We start from the raw sequence: 16901 nt of genomic DNA, 5'->3' as shown, positions 1-16901 counted from the left end.
AGGAGACAGCCCTGCAGAGGTCAGGGAAGGTCGGAACCAGCCCCAGGTCACGCCAACAGCACAAGGTGTTGGGATGAGGCTGCAGGAGGAGCTGGGCTGGTGTTGCAGCTCCCTGAAGCTGAAAGTCCAGGCTCCTGCTCCCTGTTCCTGCTGTCCCTGCTGGTGCCAAGCCCTCATCTGAGACAGCCATGGCATTCCACACATCCCTGGGCCCATCCAGCCCACTAGTCAGACCAAAAATTGCTGGAAGACTCCAAGAAACACCCAAAGAGAGACATTAAGAAATAGGGATTGTTATCATCATTATTTGTAGCACAACTGTCTGAATACTTCCTACCTTTCAACAATTGTTATTAATACTTTATCTACAGTATGTAATTCTGATTTATCATCACTTACCAGAGTCATATTTTGTCCAATGTAAGAGTGAAAAAAATGGAAACTAATCCAAGACTAAAGAACAATGTAAAACTATTCCCTTTTTTTTTTCACAGCAGTATGACTCCATTACAATGTCACTCAGAACTGTAATCTCATTACTTCAAGACAATTCAAGCATAACAGCTGCTTTAAATTCAGAGCACATGCCTTACCAAACCAAAAGGAAAATTACACTCTATTATTCCAACTATTACAGTCTAATATTTATATTATGGCACCTTAAGAAAACACTTCTAGGTTCTGTAATTTATGTGGGCTAAGAGTTCATTTTTACTTGAACAAAAAGATAAGAGAGATATTAAATCAGAAAACATTTCCTCGGGGGGGGGGGGTGTGAAGGGGGGGTAAGAAATAAGAAATTTAGGGCTAATTTTAATTAATTTGCCCTTCCAAACAAGCACATGCAAAAAAACTTATTATTAATGATAATGAGACAGCTAAGCAGACATTTCTGAAAGAGGATAGAAAAATACATTGTACTAATTACATCAGAAGAAACACACATTTTTTTTCTCCTTGTGGCTGTGTGGCTTTTCCCCATATTATAAGAAAGGCTTTAAAAGTGTTGGTTAAAGAAAAGCTGAAAACTTCTTGGCATTGCTAGAGAAGATGCTGAGTGCACTGAGAGCCTGGGCACCAGTGCAGTGTAACATTCCAGAAACACCTGCTTGGAACATCATCATTTGTCAGATTTAAAAAAAAAAAAATAAAGAAGCTTACAGTCACTACGTGCTCATGATTTGTATCATTAATCTTTAATGGCAGCTAAAAGCTACAGGTTTATAAATATATATTTTCCATAATTGTGACAACCAGTGACTAGATGCAGTTTTGGTGGAAAATTTTCTGAAATACTGTAAGGCTAGGTAAGTTCCAAGGCATTATTAGAAAACATTGATTTTGACTTTTGGTGATAGTACATAACTTTTACAAACATTAGAAACAAACAGTATTTGGTGTAATATAAACATTGCAGAAGACTCTACAACCCAAAGTAATTTTCTAGTCAAGTACATAGTCAAGTAACAATTTTTTAAACAAAGTTAAATCAAAGAAACAGTAAGAAAAACCTGCATGTTGAAGAACACTCCCCTCAACAGACAGAATCTCCATTACAGAGAGAAATAATTTGTGTAACACCACACAGAAGGAGTTGGGTTTGTTCAAACCATCCCAAGAATGGTAATTTTCTGTCACAGCAGAATTTTCCTGGATTACAACATGGATTCACATCCAGATGTTGGCAGGTTTTGCTCCCAGGTAGAGCTCAGTTTGTATCAACCTCCAAATGCCTGAACTTCCCATCAGGGTGAACCTTCCTAATCAGGCCAGGATGGGCACCAACAGTGGTTGTGCCACGACTTAGGAACTGGGCTTGGGGCAATCCCAGCCAATTTTAGTTTTACTACTTTTGATCAGCCTTAAAAACACACCAATTAGCTCCTGGAGTTTAAAAGTGTAACACACTTTGGCTTTTTTAAGATACAGAAATACAAACATTTTAAATCTCACAACAGTAACACAACATTTTGTCCAGGAAGGTGGGAAAGTGTAACATGTGAGACTTGGTTATGCAGTTTATGAAATATTGTCTTCTTGTTTTTACTCAGAGGAGCATTATTATGATTTAGTGAAGTGAGATTGGACAAAAAAGAGCCTGAAGCTACACCACCATTTAAGACACAATTTTCTTAATGACACTTTTAACAGAATATTCTATACACGACACACTGATACATCAACTACACCAACCAAGTTGATCCCTAAAAAAACAGGTGCACCATAGAATTGCATAGAAAGAAATCCCTGGCATTAATACACTTGCACTGGAGACTGGGACTTTCTCCCTGCCTTACTAGACCAAAGCACACATGTTTTTAAAGCACATCTCACACTTGCCATTTTTCTTAGCTGTATTCTTTGGAATCACTAGTGCATATGTTATTTCAAGCAATTTTCAGGCTGCATGCTACTGTTTCATATTAAAAAACTAAAATTGCAAGGAAAGCACTTTTCCTGCCTTCCCCTCCAAAAATATAGTGTGAAATAATCTTCTTATATGGCATAAAAATAAAATCAGACCTTTCTCAACAACAGCCAGGAGAGCTGAATGAAGAGGATATTCCCATGAGACGGGCAAGCCCAGGGTCAAAATCCTCTCTGTAAAGTAATTTAAAAGTTGTATTTATAGGTTAGATAAAGGAAAAATTGAAGCAATAGCCAGTGGTTTCACAGCTCAGCATCCACTCTGATCATGGGAGACCTACATTCAAATTCATACATGGATGCAGGGAAGGAATTTCACCACTTATTTATTTTGGGGCAATACTCCCATAAAGGCTGAGCCTGAGAAAAATCTTCCCCTGCCCCAGGTGTGTTTCCCTGGACAGATTTATTTGGAAATAGGCCACCCTCTTCCATTTGCAACAAAACACTGACCAGCTCCACATAAGGCCATGGGGTTTATTTTACAGCAATATTGACTAGATTTACTTCTTGCCCTAAACTATTTATAATGGAAACCCTTGTTTTCAGCACTCAGAAATGTTTCCATTCTTTCAGTAATCCTTTCGATCTCCTCCAAACATGCACATGGAGTACAGGAAAAAAGGACTGAGGATTTGCCAAAAAGCCATGCAGTGAAATTGGGAGGTAAAAGTCATTTTCTTCAGCTGTTCCTTGAAGGGAACACTTTTATATCATGATACAACCTCTGCAGAGAGATAAAATCCATCCAAAGGCCTGAATGATTTGCATTATGCAGCATCAGATAAATAACAGCAAAAGCTGAACAGACCACATCTCCACCAACAGATCTCATAAAAAACTAGAACTTCCAGCTTCAGACAGAGTATATATTTAGAATATTTGTGTGAGAGGTGAATATATACAATAAATATATTTTGTTATATTAACTATAGTCACAGTTGGGGTTTTTTACTTAACTACATAATTGAGGTGTATCAGGAAGACATTTCTGACTGACATTTCTTTCACTGTAATATGGGAAAATATAACCAAATTCTTCTGGCTGCTGCAGATTCATGATTTCTGGCACAGCTGAAACTGTCAGGATTTAGAATAGATATGATATTTTAGTATAAATTTGATTTTAATGACAAAGTCATTACTGGACTTCTGGTGGAAGAGCTACAGGAACACGTGAGATTTCTTCCTAGGAAATGCTGAAAGGCACATAAACATTTTAAAATATACTTAATAACATGTTAAATACCAGATTTTGAGTATTTCTGTAGGTAACTTTACATTAAATTAGCAGTTGCTTGCCTGTTGGCTCTATGGAAAAACATTTCATGTGTCTGTAAAGGGATGATGCTTCTGCCTGAACAGACATTTGTTCATTCAAGTGACACATTTCCCCTTACAGCTGCTGAGACAACAAAGAATGTGCACTCCTTCTGTTGTTTTCTGATACACTGAGGCACACACAGTCACACCAGAAAGTTGCTTGCAAGTGGTAAAAGGTGAAAAAAATTAGTTTACCTGCAATTATGTATATTTATTGAAAATACGTAGGACAGTTTTAGTTACTGGGTTTATGCTAATAAATAATAAGCTTAGCGAGCTGAAATTCCATTTACAGTCACTTAATAGCTCTGATTCCTTTTAGGACCTCTAATAATTGGGGTAAATCCCCCAAATTGTGCCATGAAAGGCACAGAATCACAGGCAAACCCTGCCAGTTGAGTGTGGAGCAGCAAACACCCCTGTCTGTCAGACACAGTGCAGGGGGACTGGCTGTACAAACCACCAGGAGAGTGCACAGGAAAGAACATGGCACGTGTCATAAAGCTACAGCTTTGCACCTTAAACCACAGACACACTTTTACATCTGCAGAGACAGAAGCAAGGGATAATTCACTTAAAAGTGAAGCACAAGCCTAAGCATTATTTCCTTGCCTAAATCACTCTGGAATCACTTGGACAGGGAGGTGGCATGAGCTCTGTTCATGCAATTAAAAATACAAAGAGGCGACACATTTCCACAAAAAGGCTGGCTTGAAAAATTTGAAAGATTTTGCTTTGCTTGTGAAAGTTCTTTCTGTTGAACAATATTCTTTAGAAATATGATTTTAAAGAGTTGTTTTGCTCATGCTCCCATTAAAATGATGGGTGTCCTGCCAATTTAAAAATCACTCTCTACAACGTGTTTTTTTTTTCTCCTCAAAGTCATTGCTTATGTAAATATTATATAATTAGATATTTTTATTTCATCTCCTCTTTATCACAATGCTTCTAGCAAGCCACACACAGATGGCATGGGATGGAAATCTAATGATTTGGAAAGGACATGAATGCTAACAATGGAAAAAGAACTCCAAGCCACTGCAACCAAACATGGGATTGCAAATCTGAGTAAGTCTTGCTTGGAAAGAAATGAATGTGCCAGAAGTGCAAATGTGTAACAACTTTGGCATATACCACTGATAATTCCTAATAAAACACCTCCACCTTCTCCCACAGGCCTCATGAACAGCACCCTCTGGTCAAAGCTGGGGCAGCCTTACCTTTCCAGCTTTGCAAAGGAGCTTTTCCAAATGCTTGTAGAAGACCATGCCAGGTACTGGACTTGCATGTATATTATCCATAAATTGTGATCAAGTTCAAGCCCATAAATTTACTCACAAAAGTTATGCTGAGGTCAGGCTGAGCTGCTTGAAAGCTCAAAGAGATTGTTTTACAGAACATTCTCCTGCTGTGCTACAGCCTCCAAAGTTTTAATGTTCAGATCTGTGTCTGGCAAAGGCCATAAATAAAAGAACAGTAATATCTGAACAGCATTATAGAGCCATAGCCCAATTCTCCCTGCAGAATTTCAATGAAGAGCAACAGTAATTTCACCTAAATAATGAAAAAATAAAGGGTAATACAACGACCTCCTAATTGGTGCATGTACATCCATTTAGGTGTTCCAAATTGAAGGAGAATAAGCCACAGGTGCTAGAAGGAGATTTAAAAAACTTTTTCAGAGACCTTTAGAGAATTTTTAGAGACCTGCAGATGCTGCATAAATCAAATGTCAATGAAAACTGCCGTTCCCTGGAAAATAATTTTGGAGTTCTAGAATTAGTCACTGTTAGCAATGGTTTTACCACTGTTTGTGTTCCTAAAGCCATTGAAACCCTAAAAAGGAATCCTGTTAAAACTTCACAAGCAAAGCTGCAGCAGCAGTTGATCTAAAATGCACAAAATACTTTTTTCTCCAAATATTGTCATCAGTTGGTTCACTCTTTGGGTAAAAAAGGCCAAGCAAAAAGTGCTTTGAAAAGCTGTAACATAAATAAAAGATGTTTTGCTGTATTTCTATAGATTTCAAAGTGCTTTCAAATGGAGACAAGTCCTTTTCCTTCTCTCCAGTATTAAGGCTCTTATAAAAAATGTAAGTTCAACTAAAAGACACTTGGGCTTTCTTTGTCAAATACACCATTAAATATGAACAATTTCAGACCCTAGTTGTGCAATTCTATGTGTTCTAACATCTTATAGGATTACTGTACTATAAGACAGGGACCTTAGTATTCTAAAATGTGAAATACTCAGGAGATGCTGACAGTACATGTCTCTTATAATGTTTCATTAAAAACACAGGGATTAGAAAACTGACTGAGGAATTAAAACCAAGTTACCAGCACTACAGAAAGCAGTCAAACTATTACTTCCATTAAATCAGAAACAGTGATCTAGAGAAATTAAATTAAATACTCTTTTCCTATCAAGTTTCCAGACCTCTTCCCCCCGCACCACAAATTTATAAGTTTAATTATTCTGACTGAACCAAACCCTCAGGAGACAAAAGTGCTCTCAATTCCCACTGAAGTCAAAAGGTTCTGTGAGAACTCAAGACATTCCTCAGGCTGCTTGGGACACTTAACCCTTTCAAGGAACACAAAAATGAAATAAAAAATCACATTTCATTCCTAAACAACGTGCAGAAGATCCAAACCCTTAAAGGCCTGACCTTCCAGCCCTTTATAACCAGAAGATCACACTGACATTGGTTTCGCCACTCTCAGAAGTCACATTTGCAGAGGTTCCTCTCCTGCAAACACAAACACATCCTGGAAAATTAGCACCCAGATTTGGCACCAGCACAACCTGTACTCAGCTGAACTCCTGGAAACCCATCCAAAAGGATGTTTACTGATAATATAATTTAAAACATACCTGTGAAGGCAGAAGTCAGCATGCTCTGTGATTTTTATTGATGTATTTTTATATGGCAAGGTCCAACTTTCTTCGATTTGTCTGACTGAACTTTGCCAGATTTGTGAAATCTGTCACTTACTGAAATTATTATGAAAAATTTGGAGTGCTTAATGTTTCAGAAAGCAGGTTCCTGCACTGATACATTAAGAAATCAAATGAAACTGTTAACAGGAATAAAAATTAGTTGCTTGTGAAGCAGAGTAGAATTATGGATTCAACTCTTGCTGCCTCTGGTTCCATTGGTGCAATTCCATGACTTCCCTCCTGACCTGATCACGAGCAGCTTTACGGGACCAATCCCACCAGAAACAAACACCAGATCCTGACAAACCTTCCCATCAATGTACCACACGAATTCTGAACCAAAACACTTTCTTTTAAAAATCTCTCGGTGAGTGGCATTTCAATCAGGATGCAACGCTGGGGTTTTTTTCTTTCTAAGGATGTTTAAATACACAAAACAGGGTTCAAAATTAAAAAAACCAAACAATTTTGCTTTAAACGGGTCACTTTTACAGCATGACGAAACAGCTGCATCTCGGGGCTTCCCTGCTCGGTTTTTTGGGTTGAGAAAAGTGATCTGTCCCTTTACCCGGCACTACGAGACCCTTAACCCCGCGGGGAGGATGACACGACTGGGTCAACGCGGCTCTGGACCCGGATCCAGGTCCTCGCCGGAGCCGGGCTTTGCTTGAGCAGGATTAGGCAAATAGGATGGCTGGAGGGATGTCCTATGACCCTGCCCTCCGTGTCACCTGTTGAGGTGCCAGCAGCCCGTCCTGACCTCGGCACCTGCCAGCATGTGCATCCCAAGATCCGGGGCCCGGCAGGTCCGTCCCGCACATCCCCCGCGCCCGCCCGGCACCGCCGCTTTGGTTACCGCCACGGCACTCGGGAGACCAAGGGGAAACCCGCGCCCGAGTCCCCTGTGAGCGACCGGGGATTGAGGGATGGTTCCCGGGCATCACCATCGCCAGGAACCCCGAGAATACAAATGACCCCCCTGCAGACTCAGATCGGGCCAGCCCCTCCCGGCGGAGCCGTGCCCCGACCGCCGGCTCAGATGAAGTGGATCCAGGCGGAGCTGTCGGGGTCCTGTGGGAGGCCGGGGCTGGGCGGGAAGCGCTGCCGGGCCCGTAGCCGGTAGTTCTTGCCCTCGTTGTTGTCCCAGTACTCGGCGCCGGCCACGCGGTAGCGCACGGCGAACTCGAGCGTGGGCTCTGCGGCAGAGCCCAGGGGCAGCAGGAAAGAGAAGCGGTCGGTGATGCCGTCGGGCGGCCCGGGCGGCTGGTACGCGGCGGGAGCCTCGGTGCAGCTGGCCCAGCCATTGAGGGTGTAGCGCACCGACACCACCTTCTCGTAGGCGAGGTTGAGGACGCGCACGACTCCGCGCAGCCCCGCCGGCTCTGCCCGCACCCACTCCAGCCTCACCTTGTGCTGCCGCACCCGCTCCACGAAGCCGGGGCTGGCTCCGGGCTGCGGCGGGAACAGCGGCTCGAGCAGCGGCGGCGGCGGCCCGAACAGCACCGGCTCCAGCTCGCCCAGCGCCGGCGGCTTCCTGGTCTTGAGCAGGTCCGCGGGGCGCGGCGTCGGCGGGGCGGGCAGCGGCACCCGCGGCAGGTCGGCCTCGCAGAACAGGTGCACCGAGGTGAGCTCCAGCCCCAGCGAGTCTGCGAACCGCACGGTCTTGCGGCGTGCCGGGCTTTGCTGCAGCGCGGGGCGCAGGCTGCGGTCGCCGGGCGTGGGCAGCGACTTGGCGCGGCGGCGCTGCGTGGGGCTGGGAGGCACGGCGGGCAGCGTGGGCTCCCGGCCCCGCGCCTGCGGCGGCTTCTCGCCGGCCGCCTCCAGCACCACGGGCGTGGGCGCGGCGTCGCTGTCGGGGCTGCAGCCCGCCCTGCACTGCTCGGCCAGGCTGCCATAGAGGCAGGCGCTGCAGCTGAAGTTGCGCGGCAGGTAGAGTCGGGGCGACGGCGCGGGCACCGAGGTGTGCAGCGAGCCCGCCTTATCCATGAGGCGCCGGCGGCGGGGCCGGCGCGGCACCCGCGGCTCCTCCTGTCGTGCGGGTGGCCAGGCGGCTTCACCGCCCGGTCCGCGGGCTCTGCCCCTCGCCCGGAGCCGGCGGGATCACCGCGGCGCTGTCCACGTCGCGGCCGGCCCCGGGGGATGCCGGCGGGCTCATCTGTGCGGGGGCGGCGGCGGGACCGCGGCGCTCCGGCTGCTGCCGATGCTGCCGTGCCGCGGTCAGGCAGCGACACACGCACCGAGCCATCCTGCCCTGCCCATGGCTCCTGCCCGCCTCGCCGCGGCCCCTGAGCACACCCCGCGGCTCCCCCTGCCCGCTTCCCCCAGTACCGCGGCGACGCCGGCCCTCTCCTCTTCCTCCTCCTCCTCCTCCGCCTCCTCGCTGTGTTCTGGGTCTTTCCTCGACTGTCTCATCCAAAAAGAGGAGGCGGGAGGGATTCCCCAGTGGAAACATTAAAATTCATAGCGGCGCTCTCGGTCTCCCGATGTGTTACAGAAATAGCTGCGAGAGGAAGAGGCAAAGCCGGGCTCGGGGAGATTACGCGAGCCGATAAGAAACAGCTGGCTCGCCAGTGGGATCTCGCAGTGTACATTTAGAGGAAGAAATCCAGCTAATCTGCTGTAATGCGTTTACTGTACATCTGCCGAATAAAACACACCTGCCGCAGTCCCGCATCACCCGCGGTGGTGAAAGCGGCTCCGGCCGGAACACGGCGGAGGGTTGGGAACAGAAACCCCGCAGGTTCCTGTCACAAGAGCGTTTGGTAATTGCCGGGCAATATTCAGATAAATTACAGTTTAATGACGAACAGACTCTGGTGTCGCCAGTTCAAGAAGCTAAACCACCATTTTAGTAAGCCGCTTCAATTCCAGATTTCCCGTAATCTGGGACTCATTTTTAATTAGTAAATTGCATTAAAAACAATGATCCCACCATACTGCCAGAGCCTGAGCCTGAACTGTGTTGACATGTGATTCTGATTTAGCTTCTGAGCAGGAGCTTTTCACACCTCGAGCATTTTATCTGCAGCACTTGGTGTTCCTTTGACAGTCTAGGGCAGTCGAAATGCAGTTGATGAGATTAAGAATGGGACAAGTAAACCCGATAAGAACCAAGTGTTAAAAAGCCACTAAAACACAGGGAAAAGTTATTTGCAGCCTCATATTGGAACTCTCAGCTTTAGTTCCTTCACTAATAAGTATGAAAATAAGTCCTAGATTATTCCTGCTGGGTTCCAGATCTTTTTAATGACAGATGGTTTCTAAGTAGGGAATAAAAATTATGCCCGTCAGTGTCAAATTTGACAACATTAAACTTTGTCGTGCCATTGTTGCACATTCAGACGCTGGTCAGAGGTTTTGAAAAATCAAACAGTAATAACAAAATAATTACATTCATTAGTCCAGGGTTTCTCGTGTCCTTTAACACACACTATGGGAAAGATTTGTTAGGCCTCTTCCCATGCCTTCCTCACAGAAATGAGTATTTCAGGAAAACAACATAAACTCATATTTGGTTTTCACCTACTGACACTTAAATCAGGGGAGAAAAAGAACAGATTCAAAAATTTGTTCAAACAAGTTTTAAGGCTACATCGTTTTGAGTAATTCTTAGGAGTAATTTCTCTATCATAATGAACTTTTTCTAAGGAATTAATGCTTGGTTTTGCTGATTTAACTTTAAAACAAAGAGTAAGAACCCTATATTTTACATTAATATGCAAAGTCTTTGCATTTTTAAACCTCTATGAAAATATGAGAACTATTAAACTAAATTGGTTTAAACCCAGATATACATTCAGTCAGTTTGGGTGCCTTTCTGGAGTGGACTGGGAACAAGATTTTGCAGTCATTTGGTTTCTGTTGTGCTTTACACAACTGTGGTGCCTTACTAATGTTTTACTTCCCCTCCTCTGGTAATGTTAGTTGCCTTTTTCCTATAACTTGTGTAATATCCTGGTTTTTGGCTTTCTCAGGCCTCCTCTGTCCTCCCACAACCACGCTACTATTTCATGGAACAAACCCCCTAATTCTTTCTTCGCTGGCAATTGCGGGTGATGTAGTCCAGGTTACCAAGGATAAAATACAGATTCCTCAAAGGTCATAAAGAAAATAGGAGCATAAAAGATTAGGAAATACAGTGAAAATAAAGAAAAAACCCCAAACCAAGAGCAAACTTTGGACTAGCCAGGTCAAGGCAACATGAGATGCAGATGAACAGCCATCTGAACTGACTGACATGATGAGAACACAGTTCAGAAATGTCAGTTCAGTTCTTCTCTTGTCATAGTTGGTCAAAACTGATGATTCTTTAGCATTGCAAGAAAATGAGAGCACTGTGTGTGCCTGTGGGTAGTGAGGAAAAGGGTAGAAAGGGACTTGATATAAATGCATGTCAGTAATTTCCCAGGTGACCCTTATGGAATAGAGTGGAAGAAGGACATTTACAGGTTTTAAAATCAGAATTAAATGATACTTTAAACATCCAGAACATCAACTCACCACTAAATCCTGCTCAAATTTTCACCTGCAATTTCTCACAGACACCTCAAGTTCTGGCACACACAGGGACACCCCAGCCTTGTCTCTGTTGAGCACTGTCACTGTGCAAACACCAGAATCCGTAACCAAGGTATTTCTCACTTTTTTCTCTTGATCCAAACATTCCCAACATGATTCACTGAATCTAAGGATGCTGCTACTTTCTTATTTACTACTTGCCAAGGGTGAAGCTGTTGAACTCTTTTCACTTCTGAGGGTGTCCTTACTATAAGGTTGGTCTTTCCTCTCCGATGAATTTAAGACAGACACAGTAAATGAAAGTTTTGAGCACTGAAATTTAACAAATACACACACAGACATTCCCTCAAAGAGCCTGCAGCCTTGTGCATCCTTCTGTGATGTGGAAACTGCAGCAGGAGTTCAAAATGGGAAGCATCAGACACCATTGGTAAAGGGAAGTTCTTTTGGGTTTGCCCACTGCAAATATTTGTACGCAGCAAATGCTTCAACCCTTAGAAACGATCAGGCACTGCCACACACAGAAACCCTGGTTTAATGTATGCAGTTGGAGCAGCCACACACCACCCCCTCTCCATCTTAATGTAGTTCCCAGAATTTTCAGTGTGCAAGTTTCAAAGTCTAACCTGTCTCTGCATGTCTAGTGCTGTGCTAAGGACATTATCCAAAGCTTTTTTCTAAATAATACTGTCAATAACAAAGCTGATAAAGAAATAGCTCCCTCCTTTAAAGAAATACCTATTATCTTCTCATAGAAAAAGGGTATTTTCATGACAAGATAATCCTGAAGGTGCCAGCAGGAATAGAGACCTCTTCTAGAGCCCAGTGTTCCTCTGTTGTAGGGTAAGAAGAGCAGAAGGTCTTAAATTACAATTAATGTTGACAGACTCAGGCATTGTTTTCATTCCTCCAGATTCCTCTCCCTTTGCAGATTTAAATAGCACTGTCACAGGATAAGGTTTGTCCTAATTAACATTGGCCTAATAACATTCTGTTGACCTGTCTCTGCATCTTTCAGCTGACGTCAAAAATTTTAGAGACAGCCTCTCGTTTGCCTTCGCAAACCGAGTACCCCTGACATTTCTGCTGTGCCAAACTGCATCTAAACCCTGCCTGATGCCTGAGATCTTTCAGCCAACTGAACTGAGGTGTTTGGTCCCCTCTTTTGCTGGGATTTAAGTAGTTTGTAAAGAAAAAGGCAAGACTGTAGGAGACAGTGAACCAGGAGGCTTTTTTCTGCTGCTTTTATTGATTGTCTGGAGCCCAGGCAGTCCAGGAGAAAGCAAACACGGGTGCTGGGGAGCATTAGACAGAACTACAGTGGAACCATTAACAGGGCAGAGTGTTTGAGTGCTGGGGCTTATCCGAAGTGGCCACTGTCACATGTCCACTTTAACTTTCCAGAACAGGTTTATATTTAGCAATGGGAGTTGCAGGCAGATAAAATGGATGTAAAGGCACAGTGCATTACGGTTACATCAGCTTTGGAGATGAAGTTGTGACTCAGTATGTGAATTGGAAAGGTCAGCTTCTACTCTCATTTGTATCTGTGCAGCTCCTCTGAAGCTGATGAGCTATGTAGGTGTTACATGAGAATATCAGCCCTGAGTTCAATAATCTTGTGTGACTGCACGACTCTGACAATGGTATTTACACTGACAGTCTGTGCCTTGCAGGATAGAGTTGCTCTGCACGCTTATAATTTAAAAATCCCTTCCCACACCATTTCACATTGAAGATTAACTCAGACTTTATTTATTTTCCCAAGAAAGTATCTTAGTCATGTCTCAAGAAGTGCCAGATTAGAATCAGGCAATATGTCTGAGGTGTAGATATATAAAAAAATTAAGTACTCTGTTAATGAACAATGGTACTGATTTCTGTATCAAATATTATCTTCACCTGCAGTCTTTAAGATGAAAGTTGTGTGATTCACAGTTTTATCAAGGACATGTGATGTCAAACAAAGGTCAGTGAGTAATTTCCAAAGGGCTGCAAGTCCTGCTAAATTGAGATGTGACCCTTGGAAAAGGTGCTTTGTGGTTGGGCTTTGTTTTCTGAGGTTTTGCATTTGTTTTGATGTTCTTTGTTTATTTTTGGTTTTAAATGTCGGGATCCAAATGAAAATACAGTACGAACAAGAAAACAGAACTGTAAGAGTTTACCTCCATTTGTGACCTTGTGATTCTGCCTTACAGTATAATGAAGCTTACACACAATTTATTAGTTCAGCATTAACTGTCTCTGTGATTGGCTTAAGACTTCTGGAGAGCATAAACTAAAAAAACCCAAAACTATTAAGACAGTGAAAAATACCCAAACAGATACATCCCTTTTTGTGGAGAAAATGATAAAGAACATTTAAAGTATTTTTCTTATATAATTAGTTCCACTCTTTTTAAAACAACTAATTTTTTTTTAACAAGAATTAAATAACAACTAGCACGATTGTGACTTTCTTCATCCTAGAACTTTTAACTCAGCTTTGCATGCAAATACCTGAATAAAAGTACTTGAGGATTTCCCCAGATCCCATCTTCTGGTAAGAGTCCTTGTGACTCAGTCTCCATGCCATGACCACAGGGCTTTCTATCAACTGCAAATGGTCTCAGTAGTCCTAGTTAATGATTCCAGATATAAAAATATGCTCATTGCACATTTAATTTTTTATTTTATAGTTAAAGTACAGGCACTGATTCACTGTGATTATTTAGATTCCTTAAAGAGCAATTTGGGGTTTTTTTTATTTGTTCCTTTCTTCGCCTTTCTCACGGTCTTTCTTTCCTTTTCCTCCTGGATGGTCACTTCCCACCCATTTTTCTCATCCCATTCACTTTTTAACCCCCTGCATACACTCTCTCCTCCCTCTGCCCCCTTTCTGCTGTTCCGTGTTTTTGCCTCCAAGCTCCTGGTTCTGTCCTTTCTCCCATTTCTAGATCTCTGCTGGTTCGCAGACAGAGCTCCCTCACAGCCCTTCCTTTCCCACCTTCCCCACCTCAGCCCAGTGGCTGCTCCTGGATAGGAGGCTCTGCCCTATCCATGCAAATTGGATATGGATAATCTGAGCTGGGCTGGGCTGCAGTCGGCAAATGTCAAGCGTCACATCCGACCTCTCTGAAATCCTCACACAGAGGTTTGGGGTTGAATTCTACCATCACTTTTCCATCCCTGGTGAAGAGAAGGTGTGAAGAGCAGAATCCTCCCTGAGGGTGGGAGCAGTGTCCATAAGGGACCACACCAGAGGTCACATTAACCTGATTATCTGGGAATAAAACTGATCCATCTGCCAGCACTGCCAGCTGCAAAAACAAGCCAAGCAAATGAAACTCCCAACCATGGCCAGTTTTTTGCTTAGACATGTCACAGTCTTTTGGCAACCACACAGGTCAAGAAGCCAAGAATACAAGAAATCAATCAAAACCAGATGGCAAGGACAGTTTGGATGTACTGGCTGACACAGCTCCAGAAAAGGAAGAGATTTTAACCCAATCTAGTAAGTCTGAAAGTTATCCTACAACATGGCACCAAAATGGGAATACAGAACAATGTGCACTGTTCAACCATTCCAAGGTGAAATTAGGAATGCACCAAGAACACTGTATGTGGAACCTTCAAGATATGAGAAGTCCAGCAGCTGTAAGGCACAAAGAAATTAATGTGCTTGACCTGTTTGCTTTGGTCCAAAGGACTCTGAAACTTTAAGTCTTCACAAGTGCTCCCACCTGTGAAAGATGCCACTCCCAAGGATGCTCCAAACCCTTCTTGGAAGAACACAAAAGCCATTCTCTCTGAGAAGATGCTCAATGAGACTTCAGCTGAGATTGCTTCCTGTACTCAGTGCTGCAGCAGCAGAGCAGGAGAGAGAAAAAGGAGCTGGAAAGGATGAAGTGAAGGGACACAAAATAGAAATTCATGAGTTGCCATTTATCTCAAGCCAAACAAAGGTCTCACTTCTGCAGGAAGATCCTGAGCAGTTAACTGGCACTGTGCTCTTGCAGCAGATTGAAGGATTACATCTGACTCCAATTGCACTTAAAAGGAACAGTCCTCCTGCCTGGATGCAGATTCCACATATCAACCAAAATCAAAGTACAAAACATGGTGTTATCCAGGAATTTTTAACTGATTATGTCAGGAATGAATAAAAAATGTGGGAGGTTCCATTGCTTTCTGGACTGCCTTCCTTACCAGTCAGCCACGCTGGGGAGCTGCAGTACTGTCTCGACTGACCTAACATTTCCATATTTAATTTCATGCTGTTTTAAAGCTCATTAGACTGTGAGAAACCCCATAAAATTTCCTTGTGAGCACTGTGGGTATTTGTAGTTTTGTAGATACTATTAATAGAATTATAAGCTGATGAATGCCAACTACTTACATGTAGGTTTAATTTCTTCCTGACCATAAGAGAGATTCATTAGAGCTTTAAATAGCTTATTCTGGGGATGAAGTGCAACCTCTTCCTTCAGATTCACTGTGCCTATGGCTGGCCTAGCACAGCACTGAGCTGTTGGATGCTGCTGAGCACTGAAGCGATGCCTGACTTGAGGAATATTCTTAAATCCATGCCTACTCTGCAAGGCATTTAATGATATTACAAACTTAAACACTGGTAAATCCTGCTGAGCTTCAGAAAAACATTTGCATACATTCCTTACTCATTTGTCACCTAAAAGAAAGGGAAATGACCTGGAAATCAGACAGAGGAGGCACTGACACAATAATTTTTTTCTTACTCATTCTAAGTAGATTCATTCTTTAAATCTTGTTGGTGTGTTCTTTGCTTGTTCTGTTTAGTATGTATTCTGTGCATTCTGGCAGCCACTTATTCTTGTTTCATCTTATACTAAATAAGGGACTTTCAGATCAAGTTCTCTTTTGCTTTTGTGTTAAACAGAAAACAAAGTACAACAGCATGTACATAGTAACTGCAATTCAACTCAGCATTCAGAACACAGACTCATTGCAACTCAACTTAACCTTTCTCCTCTTTTCATCCTTTGACAAAAAGGATAGGAAAAGAGGATATTGGTGCAAGTCTCCCAATGGCATATGGTTTGCACTTTAAAGCAGACAAAGGTATTCAATGTCTTTTTACATTTATTTCTTTACCAATAAATATGTGCATAATGCAGTTTCTTAGTAGTTTTCTGGCATCAATTTGTTAATTGTGTTCATCTTCAGGTATCTCAATATCTGAGCTAAAGAGCCACCATTTTTTCTGGCAGCAAATAGGAGTTTTCAAGTGAGAGTTCTCTGTTGGAGAGAGGAGTGTCACCTACTCACCTGTGAACAAAGCACTTACATCAGAAATGTCCAAGCTGAACATTTCAGCAGTATTTTTGTACCTCTTTGGTATTTTGTTGCAAGTCAAAAGGGAAAGTTACAGAGAAGTTGTTAAAACCTTTTATGTATCTACTAAAAATACGTCTTTGTAGCTGATACTTTGAATTACATGCAATTTTTCCCTCTTTCAATACTCTGGATTATCTGAAAATCTCTGCCAGTTATTATCTGGAGCTCTGTCTTGGTTGTTAATTTGCAGGAAACGAGTTGTTTTTGTTGTTATAGTAACATGGCCTGTCTACTCTTGGTGCTGCAGTTACACAAGTGCAGTATCAGTCCCTCTACTGGACTATTTTCTAATCCTGTTTCCCACATCCAGATATAAAATGCAAGCTCTACAAAAC

General features: G+C 43.0%; 1 protein-coding gene across 1 annotated transcript; it reads right to left on the bottom strand.

The window, feature by feature from the left end:
• Positions 1-1180: 1180 nt before the first annotated feature.
• Positions 1181-9217, bottom strand: LOC139677669 (protein phosphatase 1 regulatory subunit 3E-like). The gene has a single exon (XM_071567854.1). It carries the CDS (start codon positions 8677-8679, stop codon positions 7729-7731), a length of 951 nt encoding a protein of 316 aa, XP_071423955.1. The 5' UTR covers positions 8680-9217; the 3' UTR covers positions 1181-7728.
• Between the last annotated feature and the right edge of the window lie 7684 nt (positions 9218-16901).

Source organism: Pithys albifrons, chromosome 12, assembly GCF_047495875.1.
Source record: "Pithys albifrons albifrons isolate INPA30051 chromosome 12, PitAlb_v1, whole genome shotgun sequence".
NCBI classification, from domain to species: Eukaryota; Metazoa; Chordata; class Aves; order Passeriformes; family Thamnophilidae; genus Pithys; species Pithys albifrons.
The sequence above is the reverse complement of the archived record's forward strand: the minus strand, read 5'-3'. Positions and strand labels throughout refer to the sequence as shown.